Source organism: Orbicella franksi, chromosome 7, assembly GCF_964199315.1.
Source record: "Orbicella franksi chromosome 7, jaOrbFran1.1, whole genome shotgun sequence".
Classification (NCBI taxonomy): Eukaryota; Metazoa; Cnidaria; class Anthozoa; order Scleractinia; family Merulinidae; genus Orbicella; species Orbicella franksi.
The window spans coordinates 7,870,201-7,897,609 of NC_138151.1; the positions used below are offsets into that span (position 1 = coordinate 7,870,201).

Below are 27,409 nucleotides of genomic sequence, written 5' to 3' on the forward strand. Positions count from 1 at the left end.
GAGTGTATGACGTCATCAGTCATCTCATTTGCATATTTTACACATTTTTCAAAATTAAATATCTCCGGAACTAATGCAGATATTTGCAAACGGTAAACGGCGTTTTTATTCTTTCATGGAATTCTGTGTGATACACCTAAAAAGATCAAAGGGGAAAAATTTGATCATAGTACCACTTTAAAGGTCAGCCATGTTGTTGTTTATGTTAAAAATCAGTTTCTCTACTGACCTAATATTCGGGAACGGGAAAAAATTTTAATAGGATGTTATCAATTTTCTCTTCCCAAGATCAGTCAGACGAGAAAAAGTTGATCCGACGAATCGGCGATCTACATCACACGTTCGTGGCCTGAAATTATCACATGATCGCAACGCCGGGAGTGCTTCTCTTGCTGTGGTTGAACCGCACAACGCCGCAACGGGGTAGCTGCGGTTTTCACGGAATCGTACCCGTTTAGTAGCACAATCTTGTCTCACTGTTTTTGAGAGAACTACAAAATAAAAAAGCCTTAACGATTGCGAACAGATTTTAACCATGTTTAATCAATTTGGTTGGGAGTCGATATAAAACTACTGAGTAAGAAACGACAAGCTATGTAAACAGAGTAGTAAAAGACGAATTCGAAACCGAAAGTGGAAAGCTTTACCAACACGAACCATTAAAACATAATCTAAACTCGCCTGGAAGTAAACTTAAGACTTACCTAAGCCGGCTTGTCCCTTGAGAGCTCTATAGAGTTTTCCATAGCCGGTATCTTCGTTGAACGAGAGACAACATTCGTCTGCATGCACAACAAATACAGCGTAATCCATATCTCTCAAACGGGGAATAGTTTTCTCGACTTCATTAGTAATTTGTCCACCCCTAAACGGATGTTCCACGATTTTCGAAATCTTGAATGCAACCCTCTTTTCAACGGCTTTCAACAGTGATTCCACCTCGCTTAAATTGCATAACTTGTCACAATTAAAAACGTGAATAGTCTTCGCCATGTTTGTAGGCGGAAGTTATTTCTTTCCGAGAAAAACGTATCGGTCACGCATCTAGCATGGGTCACGCAAGCTAAACGCCATTGGCTAAATAGAGTGTGTACACGTGACGTCATCAAATTCTCAAATCCAAAACTAAAGAGCCCCTAAAGGTTTTATCCTTATCAGACATAAGAGGTACTAAATTTATATTTGTTTACAACTTTCCAGCTCAATAGCGTCTTTCGTTTGGAAACCAGCGCATTTTGAATTTCGGAGTTATGGCGGTGCGTGACATAAAAATATACACTTATCTCGTGATTTTTAACCATTCTAGGAGTTAAAGTATCAGGAAAAGTGCTTTTGTAAATGTTTTTTGGTTCGGTTCAGATAATCAGTTGTCTAGATAGCCAAAGTAAATTCCAGATGTTTACACTATTTTCCGGCCGCCATGTTGGAGGACTAAGGAGGTCCTTCCACATGGCGGCTCCATGCTAGGCTCTATAATTTTGCACGGAACATCTCGACGAATATCTCAACTTTGGGACAACGCACACACCTTAAACTCGGAGAACTGTCTTCTTTATTTACCGTCAGGAGCCATAATCGGGGACGGAGACCGTAAGCGCGCGCCGTTCCAAGTATTGGGGTTGTCCCCATGATATGGGACAATAATTCTATTTTTAGAACAAATTGCGCCATCACCTGCGGCACATGCGCGTGCATGCTGCGAGGATTTTTGCGGATGTCGCGCGGGGGAAATGGCGTCCGAAATTCCCGAAATTTTTCATGTTTTTGCCCCACAACTGAACGCGTTTACGTCTGTTGGAATTTTGCTTAAGTATTTTCGTCGTAAGCTGCTCCAGTTTGAGTGAAGTAAGACAGTGTCGAATTTAGGTATGTTCCGCTTTAAGCTTATATATATCGCTGACCAAGTTGTGTTCCGACGGATGCTTCTTTTACATGAGCTGTACATTACTCCACTTTAAATTTCACATATGTTGAAGATTAACAGCTTTTCCATTACACATCAAAAAACTATCTGGATATATTTAGATATAGCAGAGCTTCAGGACTTCATAGTTTCATAGCTCCTCTTGCCACACGCTTGCGAGGAATTTGTCAGTCTATCGCGACCGAAAAGTAAAACACAATAATTGCTAGTTTGAGTTTCGCTTGAATTGTAAGCAAGGCTTGATGTTTCATCGAGGCTTATATGGCAAGCCGTTTGTAGCAAAATTAAATCCTTGCAATATATATATGTTTAATCCTTTAAATAACGGTTTTATTTAAAGATAGAAAAAGGCATTCAATCCAATGGTAAATAAAATTTTTGGTTCAATTCAATCTTTTAATTTTCACGATTCAATCCAATACCTGGAATATTGATTCAATCCAATACCTAAAATATTGATTCAATCCAATACCTAAAATATTGATTCAATCCAATACCTGGAATATTGATTCAATCCAATACCTGGAATATTGATTCAATCCAATACCTGGAATATTGATCAATCCAATACCTCGAATATTGATGCAATCCAATACCTGAAATATTGATTCAATCCAATACCTGAAATATTGATTCAATCCAATACCTCAAATATTGATGCAATCTTCCTGGGCCGAGCGCGGCCAACAGGAACGAGAGTAACTGAGCACTAGAGAGCACTGAAAACATGACGGGCGAAGGAGAACTAGATTTTGAAGTTTAGTTTCCTAAGTTTCTTGCAGACATCTTGGATAAAACGGAAATAATTTTTGAGAATTTTGACTCAGAAGTTGGAATCATGGAAGACCATTTCGTAAAATTCCTGTTGAGGTGCTCGAGGAACTTTGAGGACTAGGATTCATCTGGACAACGATAACAAAGATGATTGGAGTTTGGAGATGGACAATTCACAGAAGATTGACAGAGTATGGCTGAGAAGATATGAGGGGTTTCAACAGCTTACCTGATAAGGAACCGAAATCATTCAAGAGTATGGATATAATTTCATTGCAGGTTTCTTTAAGTCCATTGGGTTACGGGTTCAACGGAGAAGAATAAGAGAAAGGCTAGCAAAATTAGATCCCCAAAATACTGTCTTGAGATGGGGTGCGTAAATTCGCTTTGGCATCTGGATGGACATCACTCTCTGATCCGATGGAAAATACTAATTCGGCTGTATAGACGGATTTTCTCGGAGAATAATGTTTTTGAAATGTAGTGCCAACAATAAAGCAGAAACAGTTCTTGAATTGTTTCTGGATGCCGTTAAGAGAGACGGAGAATTTTGGCCTTCCAGAGTACGAGTAGATCATGGTGTTGAAAACGTTGGTGTGTGCGATACAATGGAGCAGGTTAGAAGAGAGGAGAGGGGCAGCTTCACTGCAGGGCCATCGACACAACCAACGAATTGAAAGATTGTGGAGGGATGTTTCCGTTGTGCTTCCCACTTGAACTTTTACACTTTTTGTAGTATGGAATTGTCAGGCATCCTGGACACTGATAATTCAGTACATCTTTCCACCTTACACTTAGTTTTTCAACCAAGGATAAACCTTGCTCTTTGCCAGTTCACTGAAGCTTTCAACCACCAAAATGTAAGAACAGAAAAAAAACTGGTTGCCACACCAAATGTGGCTTAATCATATGATGCAGCCTGAAAACCCCCTTTCAAATGGAAAGTCATATGATTTTGAATACTATGGTGATGATCCTGATGGTCCAACTCCATTGGACAGTGATAACAATGTTGTAGTTGAAGAAATTGACCTGGGACAACATGATTCAGTGCAGTCATTTGTATTGGAAAGGCTAGATCCCTTAAGATAATCAAGTCAAATAGGAGTAGACATCTTCCAAGAGGTTCTAGAACTAGTGACTGTTAAACTTGGGCAACTGACAATTGTATAATACTACATATGTGTGGGCTGGGTAAAGAAGATTATGGCCCTTAAAGTATTTTGGCAACTCAGTTCACAACAGAAAACCTCACCCTGTATCAAGTAAATTATTTTCTCATCTTCCTTTTCATTGATATACAAAACTCAGAAACTGCTTGAATTACAGAATGCCTAACTTCTAGCAACACAACTAAACTGAAGAGAAATCAGGGCATTTGATAACTGCCATGTGCACTACTCTGCCTTGTAGATTTTTCAGGTGCTTATCAAAACAGATATTAAAATGTTGCAAGGTTAATTTGTTATCTTATTTTCAAAAGTACCCAGGACACAAGACTAACCTCTTGGTGCACTGGCGTAATGGCTACTAACAGGACTCATGTCACTAGCCAAAACTAACTTTGCACCAGCCAGCCTTTTTCATACACAGCTTCACTGACTTTTTTATAAGAGTGGTCAATCTTGGACATTTCTTGTTGCATCTAAAATGTTAATAATAATCACTAAGAAAATTTCACTCCCACAAACACGAATCCTGCTTTTCTTGAATATGCTTATGTTCAATCTCTGATGTACTTTTATCAGTGTTGCCATTTTCTTTTATCTCCCTTTAATAGTTAAATATTTATCATATGCTTATTAAGGCAATTATTTCCACGAAATCCACTCATAGTTTCCCTGTTTTCATTAGTTTCTATTCTCTTCAGTTTTACTTTGTCAGGATAATTCTCAATTTTGTTTTCATCCAGTAGACCAGTACTCCATTCCATCATGATTGTCACAATGGCTAGTGAAAGTGCAAAATCTACTATTCAAAACTGAAATGTGTGGCTAGTTGGCAGTAGTGTTAGCCTTGAGCCCTTGGTACCCGATATTATTCACAACAAATTGGTGCCATGTTTTTCATAGAATATCAAGAAAAACATCGTTTTTACGAAAGAAGTACCACGTGTGGGTTAAATAATGCAAAACATGAGACAACAACATTGAAAAACTTAAAACACATCCCAATGTTCAATGATTGCTGTCTTGTAAAATGTAAAGGTTCTTATTTCAAAAATAACTTAAAGCCAGGTTTACACAAGCAGTTTTTGTGAGAAACATGTTTGACTGTGCACACGGCACAGCAAAAATTTTGTTTACAGTTCAAAGTTTAGTGTGCCAGTAATGATTGGACAGCAGAAATATGCACAATACCAAAGACCAATGTGGTAGCAAAATTTGCCACAGTTTATGTTATTTGCCACAAAAAGCTAGCACACACAGCTTTTAATAAACAAATATGTTTGTCACATAAAAATTGGTTAACTTACATCTACAAAAGCGGCAGTAATGGAATCTAAATTTTCCGTGTCCCTTGTGTCTCGGTTGTAGCAATGTCTCATTTACCTAAGCACACTAATGGTTTGATCAAGAACTTCGGCGTGCGCTTCTGCAACTTCTGAGTCAAAATTCTCAAAAATTATTTCCGTTTTATCCAAGATATCTGCAAGAAACTTAGGAAACTCAACTTCTAAATCTAGTTCTCCTTCGCCCGCCATGTTTTCAGTGCTCTCTAGTGCTCAGTTACTCTTTTTCCTGTTGGCCGCGCTCGGCCCAGGAAGATTGCATCAATATTTGAGGTATTGGATTGAATCAATATTTCAGGTATTGGATTGCATCAATATTCCAGGTATTGGATTGAATCAATATTCCAGGTATTGGATTGAATCAATATTTTAGGTATTGGATTGAATCAATATTCCAGGTATTGGATTGAATCAATATTTTAGGTATTGGATTGAATCAATATTTTAGGTATTGGATTGAATCAATATTCCAGGTATTGGATTGAATCAATATTTTAGGTATTGGATTGAATCAATATTTTAGGTATTGGATTGAATCAATATTCCAGGTATTGGATTGAATCGTGAAAATTAAAAGATTGAATTGAACCAAAAATTTTATTTACCATTGGATAGAATGCCTTTTTCTATCTTTAAATAAAACCGTTATTTAAAGGATTAAACATATATCGCAAGGATTAAATTTTGCTACAAACGGCTTGCCATAGGCTTAATAACTTAACGTCCGTAGATACTGCTCAGTTTTATTCGTGTAAAAATCCAGTAAATTCTCTGTTGTCAATGAATGGGAGCGCCCGCCGATGCGTGTTTTGTACAGTCAGTAAACATGACAAATTGTACTTCCGCCGCACTTTAGTGTGAAAGCGTACATCGAACTCAAACAATAGCTCTATAGTTTTTAAATATGTTTAAGATTGATAAATGTTTGAGAACATATTAAAAGCTAAGCTGAAAATATGTGAATAAAGCAGAAACAATCAGCAAAGTTACGATGACGCTTTCTTTAATCAACTTGGAATAACGATTTCGATTTTGTTGATCGAGTTATCAAAACTCCTTGTCTATTTTCATTTTCGCAATGTAAAACTTCACTATGCTTATGTTGAAGAAACACACATGATGTTAGTAGCCTTTTTTGCATTCGTGAAATTTGTTGCAGCATCTCAGCACAAAAGATAACGAAAGAAATCTTTGTCAAGATTTGTTGACAATTGAAAACACCGACTCGGAATTGAAAGTGCACGAGCTGCACTATGCAAATGAGCTAATTGTACGCGTCAGACTTTCCTTTCAAAAACCTTTGCAAACTCACCAAACAAGCAGAGACAATAAGAAACCATCAAAACAGGTTTTGGTTATGATTAAACATTGTCTGAGAAACTCACAATTTAACTCGATACCAGAGTAGAGAGTTTTCTTGCTATATTCTTAAGCATACGCGTAAGCTTACAACTAGCGTGAGCAGATCTTATTATTCATTCCCAGCGCGAGATTGAAGTCTTGTTTTCGACCCTGAAAAACCCACCTTTTCCGTTAACTCAGAGCATAAAACTACATATAAGCGCCCTGGTTCGTATTCCCTGCCTTATTCCCTGCCATCGCTGTGAAAAATACGCAAGACAATCTCTCAACTCTCACCATTTGATCACGCAACGTGACAACATCCACGCGAGAGCCCCTGACATGTGCGTGAATCCGCGCGGAAATATGACGTCAGGATGGCGCAATTTGTTCTAAAAATAGAAAAATTGTCCCATATCATAGGTGCCCGTGAATCCCGAGACTTACGGTCTCCGTCCCCGATTATGGCTCCTGTTACCGTCTATAATATCACAATTTCTTGACTTAATCCGCGGAATGGTTTTTGATTTTATTTTTTATTGCGTGACAATGCACAGGCTTTATACCCGTTAACGTGGGGTTTTATGGCGTTATTTCTGCGTTATGAATTAAATACGAGAAACGCAACAAAACTTTGGAGGTATAAATCACTTTTTGCTCTTCATAACACAAATAAACGTCGAGAGCGGGGTCGATAAAGCCTTTCGTTTTAATTTTGTGTCATTGATAACGAAAAATCTAGTTTCCTGACTGAGAGATTGGAATTTTTAAACTTTTTTTTTCCCTTAGTCTTAGGAAATGTTGTGAAAAGTGCTAGCTGTGAAAGTTTAGCTGACCAATTTTACCATTGTGTAAACAATATATACGTGTCGAGTAGTCCTGGTGCAAATAATTGGTATTTGAGATAAGCCATTAGTCATTCCATTAGTCACGCAGGTTACTTTAACTATGCACGACAGTCAGAAGTCACAAGGCTAAACTGTCGAACTGAAAGAAGGGTCTGACGAGGTAAAATGGGAACTTGCTTTTGCCTCCTTTTTTCCCCTGAGAAAACTGGTCTGTGGAAACTGGGACTGGGAACCACAAACATAGGAACGGGACTGGGATTTGGGCGAACGGCAAAATCTGGACTGGAAAATGAGAATTATACCGCCCCCATCCCCCTATCCGGACCATCTTGAAACATCACTGCTAGAATTTCTTCACTCAGTTCAATTTATTTCGTTTCTTCTACAGGTCCTACCGTAATAGATCAAGATCGTTCTTCAAACACCCCACAATAAAGAAACCTCAAAGTATTTGTTTTGAAGGTATAACAAAACCTGAGAGTTGTATTCCTAATCAAAAGTTCAAGATCAAGAACTAATGGCAAACGGCAATGTCAAGTCAGCTTTAGCTAAATTTACTCATTATAGCGTTTGATATAGTGTTCGATATAGTGAGACTTGATGGGTGATAAAGTTTCATTATAACGCTCTTAATTAAGATTAGGTCGCCTCCTAAACAAGCCGGGGTAACTTGATTTACTGAAGTTTATTTTACTACTTGTCAGTTATTTTAAGCATTACTTAATTTGTGCTAGCGTTCTTTTTTTGTTGCTGTCGGTCTATTTAGCACCTACAGCTGTCCCTTAGCCACGCCCAAGTGCGCCTCATACAACGAATGCACCCTATAAAGCAACTCCTCATAAAACCAAGACACCCCACAAAGCAACTCCTCATACAATCAAGACACCACATAAAGCGACTCCTCATACAACTAAGACACCCTAGAAAACAATTCAAGAACTTGCGCCACCAAGGTGTCTCCTTCGCAGTGACCACCAAACGAATGACACCGCTCCCTCCACTGACAAACTTCACTGTAGCCTCAGGAGTTGAATTGTATCGCTCCATTAGGTCTGCTTCGCGTTCACCGCCTGGCAGCCATTGATCCTCTCGCTGCACAATGTCGGCCTCTTGGTAGGAGATCTCTCCATTGCGCATGAGCGTCTCCAGCAGCACAGTGCCCGCCGGGTAGTCATGATTAGTAACAATTGCTGGAGTTAAAACAAACAAGACAATCAATGATTTATCTACTGAATCACAGTGTGAAAGCAAAGCGATACTCCTTTAACTCATTCTCGCTGTAAACAGTGATCCAAATGCTTGTTTTCAGATTTTGGCGGGGCTGTTTATCTTAGTGGCATACTGTCGCAACAAAAGTCAACTGCCCATTTGTGTTCTCTGCCAATCGTAATTTCATTTCATTTGGGGTCTTTATTCGCGCTTATTTACGATATGTAGATCTATAGAAACACGCGCACAGTTGCAAATTCCTTTGAGACTTCGCAACTTTTGAGACATTTGAGATTCTGCATGTTGAACTGCATGCCGCCTAGGTAGCTGCCACCCCTTTCCTAAATCTCTGTCCTAACTATCGATGCGCTTCGCCTCTACCACAGTTTCAAGGCTTTTTAAAATTTTCAAATTGGAAGGAAATTCTCTCACTTCCATATCTAGGTTCTTCTTGCTGATCTCTCAGTTGTTGTGTCTGTTCCCTTCGATCACTGGAGTAGCTTCGCCGGCCTTCATTTTCATCACTCGGCACAAGCTGCTCCTTGTCATCTTCCACCACAAACTGCAAAGAAAACGTCTTTTTTACAAAAGCAATGCATAGTAAAAGGCTTGCCTGTAAGGAAACGTAAACATAGGGCTCTAAACTAGACCTCTTCATCACGCGGTGGCCGGCGCACTACCATACGGCCACTGTACTGCACGTTTCTGAATACAGCGTCTAGTTGAGGCTATATGGAAATAATACACCAGACATGCCAAGAAATAAATGAAAGCAAAGAAAAAAGAGTCATCTTCCGTTCAATTATCATCACAGGCATACCTCTTGATGGTTACCTCTGGCGTCTGGCGGAGTGACGTCACGTTCCTCACGTATTGGCATGGGTACTGGCTTTGGTTTTGGCTGATATTCAAACTTCTGTCCTTTCTTGCTTAGATCAAAGTAATGCAGCAGCGCTTTTTCGTGGATCTCTCGGTGTTGTTTGTTCCAAGAAAAGATGAAACTTTTTCGTCCGTCAAGATATTCCTCGGTGAACTGTGAACCCACTTTCCCTCGAGCCCAACGCGAGATCACAGTACGTTCTTCTTCGTCTTCATCTCTGTATTGATCGTCTCCACCAATCACTATTAAGACTCTGTCCCCTTTATGGAGATGAAATACTGTTTCAGTAAAAGCATTTGCAAATAGAACAAGTTCCGAAATCGTTTGCTTCTTCTTCCGAGGAAAGTTTCGTTCATCATCTAATATCTTTAGAGCTTTATAGCTTTCCATTTATTTAATTAGAGATGCTTTTTGGAAGCGTTCGACATTAATTACCAAGGCATTAAAGATCATTTCCAGTCCGTAATGCGGAGTCTCAGCACCCTTATGTTTATAAACATTGTAAGCCTCATTCGATGGAATGCGAATCGATGTTATTCGTTACGAACCACATACCTTATCTTTGAGGCCTTTCAAATTCTTTTTCCAACAGCTTTATTGATTTTCACGGCTGCGAAGTTGTTTCATCAAGTGATATGAGAAAAAACTTTGAAATATCTTCATGTAAGTAGTTGTGAAATGATTACATTTCGTGATTTCTGACATGAAACAAAACTAAAAACGTAAACAAATTCTCGAGAGTACGCAGTACCGACTGGAAATCATATTAATTAAGGAAATGATTACATGGAGATTTAATTAAGAAATTAATTAAGGGGTTAATTACTTGGAGATTTTAGCCCGGTTAGTGGGGGCTGCGATTCTGAAACAATCCCCTTAAAATAAATTGGAAAATAACATAAGAGAGGGCCGGTTTAAGCCCAGGTCTCAGCTCTGGCTGTAAATTCAAGTCCTCGCTGTTTTATTTCCAGCCCGGGTAAACGAACTTAAAAAGCCACAAAAAGCCCATGCAATAATAAGGAATGAAATTTCTGCCCGGTCAGGTTGACTAGTGAACTTGAGCATGGTCAGTGATTCTACTTCATCATTGGTCATTGGTCGTTTCGGAGGCATGTGAGAGAGAGCGCGCGAACCTGGGAGATCAATTTGTGTGTGATCTTTGGGGGATTAAGCTTATCTGGCGAGCTATGCAGTTTTTTCGGTCATTTTACCCGACCATGTCCAAGGAACAAGACAAAGATTACCGCCACGATGAAGACGCCCTTTTGAGAGACGACATGGAATCGACCAACGCAGCAGAAAACACTGAAAAGTCTAAGAACTCGAGCGACTCGCTCGCCGCTATGATCGCCAACATGAATCAGACCATGGTGGCGATGGCGGGAAACATTTCCTCAATGGGAAATGCCTTGAAGAGAATGCATGCTGACACAGCAACACCTTCTAATGCTAAAAGACAAAAAAACCACGACTGCTCGTCGCGATGTGCTCAGCGATGAGGCGTCTGGGGATGAATCGGCCGACTCGGCAGACTCGGTAGATTCTAGCGCATTGCTTCAGGTCACTCGTGCTCAACAAGAGCAGGCGCCACCGAAAAGTTTCAGCGAGGTCGAGGACCCCTCGACAAGCTTTTTCGGCAACATTAGTCAGGACTATGATGCCGAAGAAAAGACGTCTGAGGCCGTAACCGCCAAACTGGCAGAATTTGTCAACAAACGTTTCTCAGCTAAACTTGGTGACGGGAAGTACAAGGAGAAACTTGACAAATATGGCCGCGCATCAAACTGTGACAAGGTCACTGTACCAACAGTGAATTCTGAGATTTGGGACAAGCTTACTCATCAAGCTAAACGGAGGGATCTCCGCGTAGCGGCCATTCAGAAGGCAATCACGAAAGTTGGGGCTATCTTGACTGGCTCAGCCACCAAAATTATGGCTGCACTTGCTGACTCGAAAAACTCCAGTATCACCTCAAATCTGGAGGAACTTCTGACCTTCAATACAGATGCTATTGCACTGTTGGGTCACAGTAATCAGAGTTTGTCCCAGCACCGTCGTGATTTAATCACGCCTTGCTTGAACAAGGAATACAGCGCCTTGTGTTCGCCCCACATTCCAATCACTGGGAAATTATTTGGAGATGAACTCCAGTGCCAACTCAACAGTATCAAGGCCTCGAACAAAATTAACAACCTTGCGGCCGGTACTTCTAGTCGCCGCTTTCACGACAAACCTGGCAATAACAACAAAAATGGAAAGTCTTTTTTACGCCAGAGGGGAAAGAAACCCCATTACAGCCAGAAAAAACAGTGGGAGAAAAAGAAGCAGTGACTGCAAACTGTCCACTGAACGATTTACTTGACCAGGTAGATGTAAATAATTTTGTATCGTAGGTAGGTAGGTAAAACTTTATTTATGCAGGGTCGCCCATTCAGCACAGTGGCTGGTATCCAGAGGGGCCCTGCTAAATACAATTTCTAAAAATATAAAACGTCTAATAGTTAAAAATAGTTATATAAATAGAGTTAAAAAAAAAAAACTAACGTCTAGTAGTTGAAATAGTTATATAAAAAGAGTTTAAAAAATTGAAACGAGTTACAAGCATGAACTGGTAGGGAAAAAAATAGATATCATAAATTAGGTGCTATAAATAAAATGGGCTTTGACGAGATTTTTAAAAGAGGAGAGTGATACCGCTTGTTGGATTTTACAAGGTAGTGAATTAAAAAGGGCTGTGCCAGAAAATCTAAAAGTACGTTTGCCAAGGCTAAGTTTGGGTTTGGGTAGATGGAGGTCAGCCTTCCTTCGAGTGTTGTAACCATGTACATTGTAGTTCCTAATGAAATAGTTACTTAAATACTAAGGAACTAAGTTATGCAAACATTTAAAAACTAAAACACATTTGTGGATTTTACGGTTCGTTTCTAAGTCAGTCCACCCTAAAACATTAAAAGTATCTCTAGAAGAGTCACGCTTGAGAATGATACGGGCAGCACGGTTTTGCAACCGCTGCAGACTTTTGCTGGAGCCAACAGACAGTTCACCCCAAGCAGTGTCAGTATAACTTAAGATTGGCTCAATAAGGGTATTGTAGACACACTTCGCTGCTTTAAGAGTGAGGCAAGATCGTATGCGTGCTAGAAGTCCTAGACGCTTATTAACTTTTTTACAAGTAGTGTCTATATGCTCTTTCCAGTGAAGCTGTTCATCGAGCATAGTCCCAAGGTAAGTGAACTTCGTCACTCTCTCTATGTCCTTTCTTTGGATCTGCAGGACAAAGTCTGAGGTGGTCTGCAGCAGTTGTCTTGTTCCAAAGAGTAACCCTTTGGTTTTGCTCTGGTTTAGTATTAGCTTACTGTTCACCAACCACTGCTCGACACGGTTGAGGTCTTCTTGTAAATTTTCCCTGATGTTGCTAACCTCAGATCCAGAATAATAGATAACAGTGTCATCCGCATACATGCTAATCGACGAGTGCAGTAAACATTGAGGCAAATCGTTTATGTGTATCACAAATAATAGAGGCCCCAACAAGGAACCCTGAGGAACACCGAAGTCGAGAGGAAGGCTGGATGGTAACTCCTTTCCATATTGAACTCGCTGCGAGCGGGTGGTGAGATAGTTTCTGAACCAGCCGAGACTGTGCCCTCTAACTCCATAGTGCTCTAGCTTGTGAAGGAGACATTTGTGGTCAACAAGATCGAAAGCCTTTTTTAAGTCAATAAAGGCAGCGCCAGTCAACTGTTGTTTGTCCATGTGTTCTACTATATAATCAACCAAGTGTACAACCGCGGTTTCGGTAGAATGCTTCTTACGGAAGCCGGATTGATATACCGATAGAACTTTGTTAACCTCAAAAAATGCTAACAGTTGAACTTGGACCGCACGTTCCATGACCTTGGAAACGAGGGGGAGAACTGAAATCGGACGATAGTTGTTCTCGTCATCCTTTTTTCCTGCCTTAAAAATGGGAGTTACTTTAGCCTCCTTCCACTGAGATGGGATTTCGCCAGACAAAATTGTGAGGTTTATGAGATAAGTGATTGGCTTGGCTATTACAGAGGATGCGTCTTTGAGGAGTTTTGCGGGGATTTTGTCAAGCCCGGTGGCTTTGGAAGATTTTAGCTTTGACAGCTCATGGCGCACGAAACTGGCGCTAACTTCTTGCAGAGTAAAGTCATTGTTAACTCTGGGGGCTAAAATTCTTGGCAAGGTATGGTCTTTGAAGACGCTGCATAGATTCTTTGCAATTGATGAAAAGAACTTGTTAAAGTTCGTTGCCGACATTGTTTCTGATCCTCCGGACGCAGATTTCTTTTGTTTAGGTAAGATCTTGTTTAGTGTTCGCCACATTTCTTTAGAGCTTTGATCATTTGAGAGCTGGCTGGAGTAATAACAATATTTTTCTTTACGCATTTTTGTGTTCACAGCATTACGTAATCTTTTGTAGTTGCTCCAGTGAAGCTCTTTATTTGTTGACATCGCTTTTTTGTGTTGATGATCACGCTGGTGCATGAGGTCTTTTATTTCTGGCGTTAGCCATGGCACGGATCTTCCGCGGACACGGCGCGTGACAACGGGCGCGTGTTCATCGGCCGCTGTGAGAAATAGGTCTTTGAATGACTGCCACGCATCATTAGGAGTTTGGTCAAGTTCTAAGATATCCCATAGGATGCTGTTTAGATCCTCGCAAAACAAAGCGGGGTCGTAATGTTTATAATTCCTGGCCTCAACAATCCTCGGCGGTGGAAGCGGAATTCTGTGAAGTTTCCTAATTCCAAAAATGGCCGAGTGATCAGAAAAACCGATCGGTAATACTCCAGATACATAAAGTTCAGGCTTTGAAGTAAAAAATAAATCAATAAGAGTTCTAGAATTTTGAGTAATCCTGGTAGGGTCGGTAATGAGCTGCTTCAAGTTGAATAAATTTGCAATGCGCTGGAAAGTTTTGTCGCCGCATTTGGTGAAGTATAATCAAAATTGAAATCACCAAATAGAACAGTTTCGAAACTTTCATTTACGTGGTTATTTAACATTTCCTCCAAGCTGTCCGTAAATGTCGAAGCATCGAGGTTTGGTGGTCTGTAAATAGCCCCAAACAGGATCTTTTTACTGTTCGGTTGTGATAACTCAAACCAAAGAGCTTCGATATTGTCGGCGGGAGTATCGAGGCGATTGAAACTCAAATTATCTGCTATGTAAACAGCTATACCACCCCCATGGCGGTCTCTGTCTCTTCTCATTAGCTGATACCCAGGGAGAGAAAGCTCTACATCCGAGAAAGAGTCATCCAGCCAAGTTTCATTAAGGGACAGGACGTGAAATTGAACTTGTCACAAAACAGCCGCAACTCGTCCATCTTATTTCTCAGACTACAGATGTTGATGTGAAATGCCCGGAGACCTTTCGCCTCGAAAGGCAATGATGTTGCAGGCCCTGGATTTGAAGACACATCGTTAGCCAGGAGTACTAGGTTTGCAGCTAGTGTGATATTCAGAAGTTTCGCGGCAGGGACTAGCTTCGACGTCGGCGCCATTTTAGAAGATGATTTGGAGCTTGACTTCGTTTCGGATGGTGCAGAGTCGATTTTAGGTTGGTTTAGGTCCTGGGATGTCGATAGAATCTGTAGCCTATCATGCGTAGGTAGTTTGGAAGCATTATTGAAGAACTGGACAGCGATTAAACCAACTAAGAGATAGATTATTAGGGAGCGAGAGAAACGTGACCAGCCCGCCATTAGCTGCTTTCTGAGACGAGTTCACTAAACTTGAGGCTACTGCGTGTTACTAAGGTGTTACTAGGTAGCTTATCCCTGCTCTGACAAATTATTTTACTTTGAGAGCAGACTGCTTTAAAGCTGGTCAACTGGTTGATTATGTAGAAAATTGGAAATTGATCACTTCTGATCAGGAGATATTGTCTATGGTTCAGGGCCTACGTATTGAATTTCAATCTATACCTTTTCAAAAGGAAGCTCCATTACAGTGTGTAAAACAATCTGAAATGGATGTCATTAGCACTGAAATTGCAAAACTTCTACATAAGGGTGTCATTGTAGCCACGGGGCATGAGAAAGGAGAGTTCATAACTCCCATTTTCATCAGACCCAAAAAGGATGGTTCTTTTCGGCTAATCCTCAATCTGAAACGGCTTAACATACATGTTGAATATCAACATTTTAAAATGGACACCCTGAGGTCAGCCATAAACATGATGAGGCCAAACTGCTATATGGCCTCCGTTGACCTAAAGGATGCCTATTATTCAGTGCCAATTGCCTATTGTGATCAAAAATACCTGAAGTTTGAATGGATGGGTCAGTTTTACAAATTTACATGCTTTCCCAATCGGCTGGCCTTTTGCCCTCGGAAATTTACAAAACTATTAAAACCAGTTTATGCTACTTTGAGGCAGTCTGGTCACTTATCATCCTCTTATATAGATGATTCATACCTTCAAGGTGATGACTTCAATGACTGTGTCACTAATGTCATAGCCACGATAAAATTGTTTGATTCATTGGGGCTTGTTATCCACCCCTTAAAATCTGTCCTTGTGCCATCACAGAGAATCACCTATTTGGACTTTGTTCTTGATTCGATAGAAATGAAAATTTACCTGACCCAGGACAAAGCTCAGAAACTTAAAGATGCATGTGATAAAATACTTGCCTGCAGCAACCCTTCGATAAGGGAAGTCTCATCGCTGCTGGGCCTTATAACAGCCAGCTTCCTAGCTGTCATGTATGACCCTTTACACTTTAGACTGATTGATATGGATAAAACAAGTGCTTTACAACGTGCTAAGGGGAACTTTGATATGTGCATGCAACTTACAGACACCTCATTAGCTGACATTAAATGGTGGCGAGACTCAGTGCACAGTGCATATAATGTTGTGCAACATGGTAAACCAGAGATTACAATGTTCACAGATGCCTCGTCTTATGGGTGGGGAGCTGTGCTGGGCAGCACCACATCGAGGGGTGCTTGGAGCCCAAGTGAAGCTCTCCATCACATCAATTACCTTGAGATGCTAGCTGTGCACTTTGCCTTAAAAGCCTTTCGTACACACCTTGAAGGCAAACATGTTAGGGTGATGATTGACACCACCACAGCTGTCTCAACACTTGCACACATGGGTACAAGTCACTCGCCATTCTGTAACAATTTAGCCCGCATTATATGGGACTGGTGTCTTGATCATAATATATGGCTGTCTACAGCCCACATCCCAGGAAAGTTGAATGTTCTTGCTGACAAAGAATCCAGAAATACAAACATGGGAACAGAGTGGGCTCTGAACCAAAGTGTGTACTGTGATGCAATAGCCAAATTAGGTTTTAAACCTAACATTGACCTGTTTGCTTCAAGGCTAAACTACAAAGTTAAACCATTTGTGGCACACCAACCTGACTCTGAAGCTTTTGCAATAGGTGCATTTACATTATCATGGGAATCATATCTATTTTATGCCTTCCCTCTTTTCAGTCTCATAGCATTAGCTCTTCAGAAAATTCAGGAGGAGGAGGCCACAGGACTCATACTAGTACCCAAGTGGCCAACTCAACCATGGTGGCCGACACTCATGGGAATGGTAATTCAAAATCCTCTGGAACTGCCTCGGAAAAAGGAGCTGATAGTTCAGCCAAGTCAACCAGACTTAGTTCACCCATTACATCCAAAGCTAGTACTGCTCCTATGTCATGTATCCGGGAGCAACTCGAAAGTCAGGGGCTATCAGAGCAGGCTACAGCCCTGGTCATGGACTCGTGGCGAAACCGTACAAAAAAGCAGTATGAACCCTACATTAAGAGATGGAAGCAGTACTGCAGTAAAAGGAAAATGGATCCCTTTTCAGCTTCTGTAGAAACAGGGGTGAATTTCCAAGCCGAGTTGTACCATACTGGTGTAGGATACAGTGCCATTAACACTGCTAGATGTGCTTTGTCAACCTACCTCCTGATTGATGGTTGTAAGAGCTTTGGAAGTCATCCTTTAGTGAGCAGATTCATCAAAGGGGTTTTTGAATCCAGACCTGCTCTTCCTAAATATTCTGAGACATGGGACGTCAAGCAAGTGTTTAGTTATTTACAAACTTTACATCCTCCAGAATCTCTTACATTGAAAGATTTAACTCATAAGTTGGTTATGTTATTGGCTCTATTGTCAGGACAGAGACGCCAAACGCTACACTCTCTGAGTGTGTCAGATATGAAACTATGCCCTGATAAATGTGTTTTTGTTGTCAAAACATTGTTAAAGACTTCCAGGCCTGGCAGGCACATTTCCAGCCTGGAGTTTGTTGCTTATCAACCAGATCCTCGGCTGTGTGTTGTTACTTACATGCTAGAATATGTTAAGAGGACCAGTGCCTTTAGACAGGGTGCATCTCAGCTGCTTTTAAGTTACAAGAAACCAAATAAGCCAGTCTCGGCAGATACAGTTAGCAACTGGATTAAACACGTACTAAGCAAATCTGGCATTAGCACTAGTCTGTTTAGTGCACATAGCACCAGGTCAGCTTCTACCTCCTCTGCTAAGGTAGCACAGATACCTCTGGATACTATTATGAGGAGTGCTGGATGGTCAAATTATGATACCTATCAGAAATTTTACAACTTGCCAGTTGTCAGCCAAAAAAACTTTGGAAATGAGCTTTTGAGATCTTGTACCCCTTAAGGTCTTGTTATGTGTGCATTGTTCAGCAATACAAAATTGCTTCAGTTTTGTCAACTGACTGTTATTTCTTTTTCTTATGTGTGGCTCCTAGTCACATGGGCTTTAAAGTCTCACGTGACTCCGAAATGACCAATGACCAATGATGAAGTAGAATTCAACAATTAAACAAGACTTACCTGTAAGGTGAAGTTTGATTGGAATTCTACGAGTCATTGGTCGGGAGTGTAGGAGTTACGTGCCCTCCCTATTATACACCATTCTATTTACTGTAATACCCACCCTTTATTCATTTTGTGTGACTACTCGCCAATTTGAAAATTGATCTCCCAAGTTCGCGCGCTCTCTCTCACGTAACTCCTACACTCCCGACCAATGACTCGTAGAATTCCAATCAAACTTCACCTGACAGGTAAGTCTCGTTTAATTGTTGAATTTTCTTTACTAGGAAACAAGACAGCTGCGAAGGAGCAAAGGTTTTTAAAAGTTGAATAAATTGAGGCTAATTTCAAAGCTAAAGTGAAATTCGACAAAGCGACCTTCAACACAGACTTTATACCTGGATGAAGGCCTTCCAAAGTTCAAAAAGTTAAACAAAAGGATTAGTCTGTTCCCGCTTTCTTCGTATGCAATTTTTTTTTTTTTTTTTTTTTTTTCATTTACGATTCAAGTCTACACAGACCTCGTGTGAATATTAATGCTTTGAAAACGAAAGTAAACTCGCCCCTTGTTACCTCTACTGAAACGGATGAAAAATATACACGTATATTTCTATACATCGAATCTTTAACCACAGATGTATTGATTTATGTGTGCTCTGTTGCCCTTGCCGGTGAAATAAATCGACTTCTAATACTTCCGACTTAGAGTGCTAAACTAACCTGTAGCCTCCTGTAACGCTTTGTAGATCTTCGCGTAGCCAATACCAGCGTTTTCTTCGTTGATTGAGAGCCGAGATTCATGAGCATGAACGACAAATGTGGCAACATCCATCTGTAGCTGAGGAATAGTGTTTTCACATATCTCCGCCATGCTGTTCAGGCGAAAATTGAGCTTTTCTATCGAAATATCGAGACCATGTTTCTCGTCCACTTCGAGTAAAAACGTTTCCACAACATCCAGGTTATAAAGCTCATCACAGTTAAAAAGGTAAACCTTCTGACTCGACCGTTCCTCCATGTCAGAAACTATTCTTCACTGAATTGAAAGCTTATTCCCTGACGTTTTGTTTACCAACGACGCTATTTCGCTTTTACATGACGTCAATTCTGGGAATGACCTTTACATACGTTTTCTGCGAAATTCATCGGCAATAGACAGTCACGCAACGCCCTCCCCTGATTCCGTGATCGTTTGAACAGAAAGCGTGAACTTGTCACAAATTGTAAAGGACGTCTGCAAAACCCGAATAGCGAATAGCGAATAGGGCGAAAAAAAGTATTTCATATGAAGCTATCTTGGACTCATATAAGTTAGTGTTCGAGGTTAAGTACAGTATTTTTATAGTTTGATTTCTCGGTTTCCCTATTCCGTAAAGTTTTCAGGCCAGCAGGATGGTTTTCGACCGACTAGGTTCGTAATTTCCTCTTAATATCAGCCAGACAATTGCCATTCGCCGATCAGATTGCAGAGGATTATAAAGGTGCGCCATTTCTTTACATTTTGTTTAATTAGCGACTTTGCTCAGAAAAGGAATCATACAATATACAGATTGACTTCAGATCGGATGTTTAAAGAGCTTGTGGAAATATTCAGCGGAAATTTTAGCTCTTTGTGAGTAATATTGAAAGAAATATTAGGTTTAAAAACCTACACAATTTGTGTGGCAAAAGCGCTAATATAGCTCATACATTCTTTAGTAAATTTGAGCTTTTTTTTTCAAACCCATGCCTGATTAGACAAAAAGCCTAAAACACCGGGGCTCAAATTTCCAGAGGAAGTTATTCGTGTCGTGTTCTTTATATATTCAGAACTGATATGTAGCTTGATCATTCCACCTTAGGCCCAGTTCAGACGCCGAACTTTTCATGAGCCGAACCTGATACGTTGAATTAAGTACATGAAAAGTTCGGCGTCTGAATCAGTTAAGAACAGCTATTTGAATTTGGAGCGGCTCAGCCGTTCTTCCCGCCTAGCTCAGCCGGGAATTTCGGCTTTGGAACGACTTTGATTCAGACGTCGAACTTTTCATGTGCTGAACCTAATGCATATGCATACACCTTGCCTGAAAACCACTGATTTTTTTTATGTGTTTTGGTTCAAACTAAATTAAGTTCGGTGAATTAAGTTCGACGTCTGAATCAACAGGCGTACTTTTGACATATAATTTGGGTCGATCGAAATTCGAATTAAGTTCGGCTCGTGGAAAGTTCAGCGTCTGAACTGGGCCTTACCGATATCAAATGAAGGCCGATTTTTGTCCGTTGTACATGCTAAAAATAAATTTATCAACCGAGGACAGTAATAGGTCCCAAGTTGATGTGCAGTTAAGCGTTATCTCTCATCAACATGAAAGCCTATTCGCAGTGTGCACGTTTTTACTTTGTCAATATGAAGTCCCGCTGACAGAGCAGCATAGATTCATACCCAACAAGTAGTATAAGGCATTCAACAGTTTTTGTCCCCCCCCCCCTCCCCCATTTGCTACTATTCACCACTATATTCGCCTCTTTTCGCGACTGTTCGCCACTATTCGCCAACATTCGCGTTTGTTCGCCACTATTCGCGACTGTTCGCCTCTATTCGCACTATTCGAGTCTATTCGCACTATTCGTACCATTCCCTATTCGCTATTCGCGACTATTCGCTATTCGAGGCTTTTCGGGTTTTCTAGATACCCGAAAGTTTCCTATATCTCTTTATGCCATAAGGCACATAAGGCTACCCGAAAGTTTGGAGTATATACACACCGTAGAGAGAGACTGCGAGATCAAAGTATCTTGTCCAAAAACAGAACGCAAAGACCGCAATGTGCGCCCAAACTCTGACCTTTGGATCCCGGCGGATTCAAACGGTAAGATTCGGTAAAAAGTCGTAAAACATACTGATGTTATATTCGTTATATCATCAGCAAGTCTTTATTTGGTGGATACATTTTTCATCCCATCTAACGGTAATCACTAGCGCTTCCTCCTTTGATCGTGCCTATAACAAAACTCTCGATCGTGATTGGTTCTCCGCGCGCCTATTTGTCACGCAATCGGCGCGCGATCACGTGGGTGTCCAATTACAGGTATCCAATTTCAACTTTTTGTAATTGGATACCTGTAATTGGATACTCACGTGATTTGCACGTCAATTGCGCGCGCTTTAATGGCTTCTTTCGCAATGTTTCCTCCAGTTTTCAAAACTTATGGAAAGCGCTACAGACGTTTTCGCTCAAAAGAAATTCTCAAAAGACATTTTTAATTCCGAAATTTGTTATAGGTACGACTAATTAGTAATTGGACCTCTTGTCGTACAATTCAGGGAGTAATCGAGCTCGTAATTTCAAATCGGCTTCACGCTTCGCGCTCGTCCGATTTTGAAATTACTCGCGCGATTACTCCCTGAATTGTACTCCACTCGGTCCAATTACTATTTCGAATCGGACTCCACTCAGTCCTATTATACCATTACTTACAAATGTTGTACATGTAAACATTTCCCCTCCGTTTGATTTAAAGTTTACTGGCCTCACTCCCATGCTTTTCTTAAACCAGCTTAGTGCAAAAAGTGTTGTATACTTATTTGATCATTAACGATAACAAGAGATTTCTCTTTGGCTAGATTGATGTTAGGAATGGCGAATACAAATATATTTCCTATTCCTGAAACAGCGCTAAAGTAACTGTTTCTTTGCTTATTTTAGTTTTAATTTCTGGTATTGATGGTATTCAGAGTAATCGATTACGTTTCGTTAAAGAAATAGTAATACGAAACCTCGCCAGGATAAATCTAGGAATTTCTTCACACACCTTCAAATTGAATAAATCTTGTTCAAAGTATTAATTAGTTTCAAGGTATAACATGGAACCTAATTTAAAACTGTTGCACCACAAATACTAAGCAATACCACAAAGTGGGAGTTACAGGACGAAAACTGTCCAGAGTGTTTCCCTTTTTTCTGCTATAATATTCACAATTTATCTCAATTAGGAGGGTGGCTAGCTATCTAATCCACCCCCCTCCCCCCTTTAAATACGCCCCTGCTTCAGTGCAGGTGCAGAGTCCCCTTGGAAATGCCAGTCACTATAGACCTTCCTTGCTGTGCAACATGTGCGAGGCCTAGTATATGTATCGTTACTAAATGCTATTCATACTAAAGGTCGCCTCCCAAAGGACATCGGCTAACTTTTATTTAAGTTACTTATTAATTTGTTCTGGGAGGCGCGGTGGCCTCATTGTTAGTGCGCTAGCTCGTCTCCGGATCGAGCGGTCCGGGTCGAGCCCTGGCCGGGGACATTGTGTTGTGTTCTTGGGCAAGACGCTTTATTCTCACAGTGCCTCTTTCCACCCAGATATATGAATGGATACCGGCGAACTTAATGCTAGGGGTAACCCTGCGATGGACTAGCATCCCATCCAGGGGGGAGTGGAAATACTCCTAGCCGCTTCATGCTACGGAAACCGGGATAAGCTCCGGCCTGATAGGCCACTAGGCTCGTACACAGACTTTACCTACCTATCTATTAATTTATTATCCTATTTATTTTGTGCTCACGTTCCTTTTTATTTGTTTTGGTGCTTTGCAATTTAACACCCGCACTATACAGTCAAAAATCTACGCCTAAGTGGCTCTCACACAACGAGTTGGCCCCTCCCACACAATTCGTCATACTTCACCACATATCACGCCACAGCTGAAGCACCTGCGCCACCGCGAAGGTTTCTCCTTAGTGATAACACAACTATAGCTAATCGTGCCGCTGCCTTTACTGACAAACTTCACTTTAGCCTCAGGAGTTAACCCGTGTTGTTCCTTTAGGTCTGCCTTGTAGTTATCCGGTGGCTGCCATTCATCCACTCGCTTCACAACGTCTGGCGCTTGGTAGGAGATCTCTCCATAACGCATGCTCGTCTCCAACAGCACTGTGCCCGCCGGGTAATCGGTAATAGCTGGAATTAAAACAAACAAAACAATTTTGATACAGAGATCAAGCACCCATGAAAACTCTGGCCTGTGTTATCCCGCAAGACGGTTTTTAATGATTTTTGGTGTTAGCTTTTGATTTGTTATACGTGTTTATATCTCTATTTATTAAGTTAGTTTGCTTTAAATCTAGTACACATGACCTAATGTTATTAATTGTATCCTATAGATAGCTGCTCAACATCTTTAGCCGTATGGTTGTTATAAGCAGATAATACTACATTTGTAAGCTTCAAATTAATGTAATCTTCTTTATTTCCTTTTTAGTATAAATAAATGTTGTTGTTGTTGTTCTTGTCTAGGTTTGCATTACATATAAGACCCACGGGAAAATTATGAAACGATGGGTTTGTGTCACTCTCAAGAATTCATGTCACGTCATGCTATTCCTCTACTCCATTTTTTCCCTATTTTTAGCGCTCTAATTTGATTCTCAGGAAGATCAAGTAATCAAATCTGACAGTTTGCAGATAAGTTACTTTGGAAACGGTTCATGCAGGCAAAACGCTACCCCATTAACCCATTTTTGCTGTAAAAAGCAATGCCCGGCAAGCGTGGTTCACGTGAGATCATGACAACGTTGTTCTTTCGGTGACATCATTATGATTCCTGGCGTAAACGGAACTTAAAACTACCAATGTAGTGACAGCCACTCGTTAGAACTAACATTGTTTTTTGGCTTACAGAACCTCAGATATCAAGGGCTTAGTCCCTCATTCTATTTAGCTGCAATCCCTCTCCTTAACTCCTTCTTCGCAATTTAAATTGGTGTCGCTGCTACCATTTTTTCAACCCTTTTTAAATTAGAAGGGAAATCCTCTCACTTCCATAACTAGCTTCTCCCAACTGACTCCTCAGCCCTTTTGTCTGTCCAAAGAACTGCAAAGAAACCAAGCTTTTCAGTACAGTATCTAATTCTTTCCTACTTATTTCTTCCCTCATATTTCTCCCTGCAAAACATTGGTTAAAGGAAAAGAATAAATCCAACACCAACCTTGAGCATGTTTCCCTGGATTATTCGCAGATCACGATGTTGATGTTATACCATTAAGAAGGCATAAAGATAATGTCACTTCAATTTGATATATAGATCTGCCCGGGCCGGCAAAATAAAATATCTGCCCGGCTCGTGTACTGATACCTTGTCACATGTAATTCATATGCATGCAATATGCTACCATTGATTTTCTTTGTTTGTATCGACCTTCATTTTAATTACCATTCCCAGAAATATGACACAGAAGTCAAGTGGCTCTTGAAGATGAGGCAACTACTTTAGGGGACGGAGGTCCTAATCCTCAAGATCGGCCAGTCTACCACAGATTCCTCCCCTCCCTCTCCACAACCATTTTTAGCAGACTGCCTTACCAATTTGACCGTACCAATTTATACGTCCGGGTAAACAGAAGCACTATGTATGGTAAAGGGCTTGCCTATGAAGGCAACGCAAACATCGGGCTCGAACGTAGACTTCAGGCGGGGTCCGACGTACTACCATTCGGTCACTGTACTGCACCTTTCTGAATCCAGCGTTTAGTCGAGGTTATATAGAAATAATGCACTAAATCATACCAAGAAATAAATGAAAGCAAAATAAATAGATTCCTCTGCCGTTAAATTATCATTATAGGCATACCTCTTGTTGAGTACCTCCCGCTGCCGGTACATGCGGAGTGACGTCAGGTTGTTCACGTACGCGTATTGGTAAGGGCACTGGCTCTGGTTTTGGTTGATCAAATTTCTGTCCTTTCTTGCTTGGATCAAAGTAATGCAGCAGCGCTTTTTCGTGGATCTCTCGGTGTTGTTTGTTCCAAGAAAAGATGAAACTTTTTCGTCCGTCAAGGTATTCCTCATTGAACTGTGAACCCACTTTCCCTCGAGCCCAACGCGAGATCACAGTACGTTTTTCTTCGTCTTCATCTCTGTATTCATCGTCTCCACCAATCACTATTAAGACTCTGTCCCCTTTATGGATATGAAATACTGTTTCAGTAAAAGTATTTGCAATGAGAACAAGTTCCGAACCGTGTGCCTCTACTTCCGAGGAAAGTTTCGTTCATTATTTAATATCTTTAGAGCTTTATAGCTTTCCATTTATTTAATTAGAGATGCATTTTGGACTCGTTCGACGTCAGTTACCAAGGCATTAAAGATCATTTCCAGTCCGTAATGCGCAGTCTCAGCACCCTTATGTTTATAAACATTGTAAGACTCATTCGATGGAATGCGAATCGATGTTATTCGTTACGAACCACATACCTTATCTTTGAGACCTTTCAAATTCTTTTTCCAACGGCTTCATTGATTTTTACAGCTGCGAAGTTGTTTCATCAAGTGGCATGAGAAAGTCGAATTTACCTCATGTAAGTAGATGTGAAATGTTTACATTTTGTGATGTCTTACATGAAACAAAACAAAAAAACGTAAACAAATTCTCGAGAGTGCGCAGTACCGACGGGAAATCATGTTAATTAAGCGAATGATTACATGGAGATTTAATTAAGACATTAATTAAGAGGGGGATTACTTGGAGATTTTAGCCCGGTTAGTGGGAGCTGCGATTCTGAAACAAAGCCCTTACAATAAATTGGAAAATAACATAGGAGAGGGCCGGTTTCAGTCTAGGTCTCAGCTCCGGCTGATCACAGTACGTCCTTCTTCGTCTTCACCTTCGTAATGATCATCTCCACCAATCACTATTAACACTTTGTCTGCTTTATGAACATAAAATGCCGTTTAAGTAAGGGTATTTTGAAGGAGAACGAGTTAACACCGTTTCCCTCTGTTTCCGAGGGAAGTTCGTTCATTATTCCGAGAAACTAATTTTTAAAACGTTCGAGGGTAGCTCGAAAGGGGTGATTACATGGAGATTTTAGCCCGGTTTGGGGGGGGGGGGGGGGAGAGGTGGGGGACTGCTTGCAAATTCAGTCCAGCTTCTGAAACAAAGACAGCTGCCAAGGAGAAAAGGTTTTAGCGGAATAAAGGCCATAAAATTAAGAATCTTTTCCTATGTCTATCTAATTACAAAGCTGAAATGGAATTCAACAAACAACAGTGACCTTTAATGTATACCTGCGATGATGTCTTCAATGCAGACTTAAGTTAATACGTGGTTAAGAACCTTCCGAAGTTCAAAACGTCAAACAAAGGTTTATTCTCTTCCCGCTTTCCTCTTATGCAAATTTCATCTTCATATAAGATTCAAGTCAGTACAAGTCTACCATGTGACCTCGTGTGAATATTAATTCTTTGAAAACGAAAGTGTTCTTCACTTATTTCAAAACTCGCCCCTTGCTACCTCTTCTGAAACGGATGAAACATATACACGTGTATTTCTATACATCGAATCTTTAACCACAGATGTATTGATTTATGTGTGGTCTGTTGCCTTCGTTGGTAAGATAAATCAAGTTTTTATACTTCTGGACTATAGTGCTAAACTAACCTGTGACCTCCAGTAACGCTCTGTAGATCTTTGCGTAGCCAATACCGGCGTTTTCTTCGTTGATTGAGAGCCGAGATTCGTGAGCATGAACGACAAATGTGGCAATGTCCATCTGTAGCTGAGGAATGATGTTTTCACAAATCTCCGCCATGCTGTTCAGGCGAAAATTGAGCTTTTCTATCGAAATATCGAGACCATGTTTCTCGTCCACTTCGAGTAAGAACTTTTCCACGACATCCAGGTTGTAAGTCTTATCACAGTTAAAAAGGTAAACCTTCTGACTCGACCGTTCCGCCATACCATAAACTATTCTTCACTGAATTGAAAGCTTATTCCCTAATGTTATGTTTACCAGCGACGCTATTACGCTTTTACATGACATCAATTCTGGGAATGACTTTTGTTTACTTTTTCCGCGAGATAGACGGTCACGCTTGAACGGAAGGTGTGACCTTGTCACAAATTTTAATTTGTTGGGATTACAATGTGAAATATTTCATTCTGAAAACTGTTTTTCCGATTTTCAAATCCCAAAGTTAATCATACCGTACTTAGGCTTGGTGAACAATTAAAATGGGTATAAAACCCGCGTGTTGTTTTTACCTGCTGACAGAAATTTGCCATTTAAAAACCCAAACATATATGAGCCTGTTAAGCCAAGCAAGAA

General features: G+C 40.6%; 3 protein-coding genes across 3 annotated transcripts in view; all 3 read right to left on the reverse strand.

Annotated features, from left to right (window-relative positions):
• Positions 1-1,025, reverse strand: part of LOC145493355 (uncharacterized) — an 11,834-nt gene extending 10,809 nt beyond the window's left edge. The window contains exon 1 of the mRNA XM_081472816.1: positions 705-1,025. Coding sequence (XP_081328942.1) covers positions 705-993 — 289 coding nt within the window. The 5' untranslated portion in view covers positions 994-1,025. The remainder of the gene's footprint in view (positions 1-704) is intronic.
• Positions 1,026-7,057: 6,032 nt separating this feature from the next.
• Positions 7,058-19,854, reverse strand: LOC145493342 (uncharacterized). The gene is made up of 4 exons (XM_081472794.1): positions 19,048-19,854; positions 9,429-9,748; positions 9,041-9,170; positions 7,058-8,589 (listed from the first exon to the last, which is right to left on the reverse strand). Exons 1-4 carry the CDS (start codon positions 19,343-19,345, stop codon positions 8,162-8,164), a joined length of 1,176 nt encoding a protein of 391 aa, XP_081328920.1. The 5' UTR covers positions 19,346-19,854; the 3' UTR covers positions 7,058-8,161.
• Positions 19,855-20,815: 961 nt separating this feature from the next.
• Positions 20,816-27,116, reverse strand: LOC145493353 (uncharacterized). Its single transcript, XM_081472815.1, has 4 exons — positions 26,743-27,116; positions 24,934-25,262; positions 24,122-24,176; positions 20,816-23,263 (listed from the first exon to the last, which is right to left on the reverse strand). Exons 1-4 carry the CDS (start codon positions 27,038-27,040, stop codon positions 22,980-22,982), a joined length of 966 nt encoding a protein of 321 aa, XP_081328941.1. The 5' UTR covers positions 27,041-27,116; the 3' UTR covers positions 20,816-22,979.
• Positions 27,117-27,409: the final 293 nt, after the last annotated feature.

What these genes read in the sequence shown, in the direction of transcription:
- LOC145493353 (XM_081472815.1), bottom strand. Translation starts at nt 27,040, where the DNA reads ATGGCGGAACGGTCGAGTCAGAAGGTTTACCTTTTTAACTGTGATAAG. An exon ending in AGCGTTACTGGAGGTCACAG is followed by an intron (nt 25,263 to 26,742) that starts GTTAGTTTAGCA and finishes ATATCCATAAAG; the next exon opens with GGGACAGAGTCTTAATAGTG. An exon ending in GGGAGAAGCTAGTTATGGAA is followed by an intron (nt 23,264 to 24,121) that starts GTGAGAGGATTT and finishes TTTTAATTCCAG; the next exon opens with CTATTACCGATTACCCGGCG.
- LOC145493342 (XM_081472794.1), bottom strand. Translation starts at nt 19,345, where the DNA reads ATGGAGGAACGGTCGAGTCAGAAGGTTTACCTTTTTAACTGTGATGAG. An exon ending in AGCGTTACAGGAGGCTACAG is followed by an intron (nt 9,749 to 19,047) that starts GTTAGTTTAGCA and finishes ATCTCCATAAAG; the next exon opens with GGGACAGAGTCTTAATAGTG. An exon ending in CCAGAGGTAACCATCAAGAG is followed by an intron (nt 9,171 to 9,428) that starts GTATGCCTGTGA and finishes TTTTCTTTGCAG; the next exon opens with TTTGTGGTGGAAGATGACAA.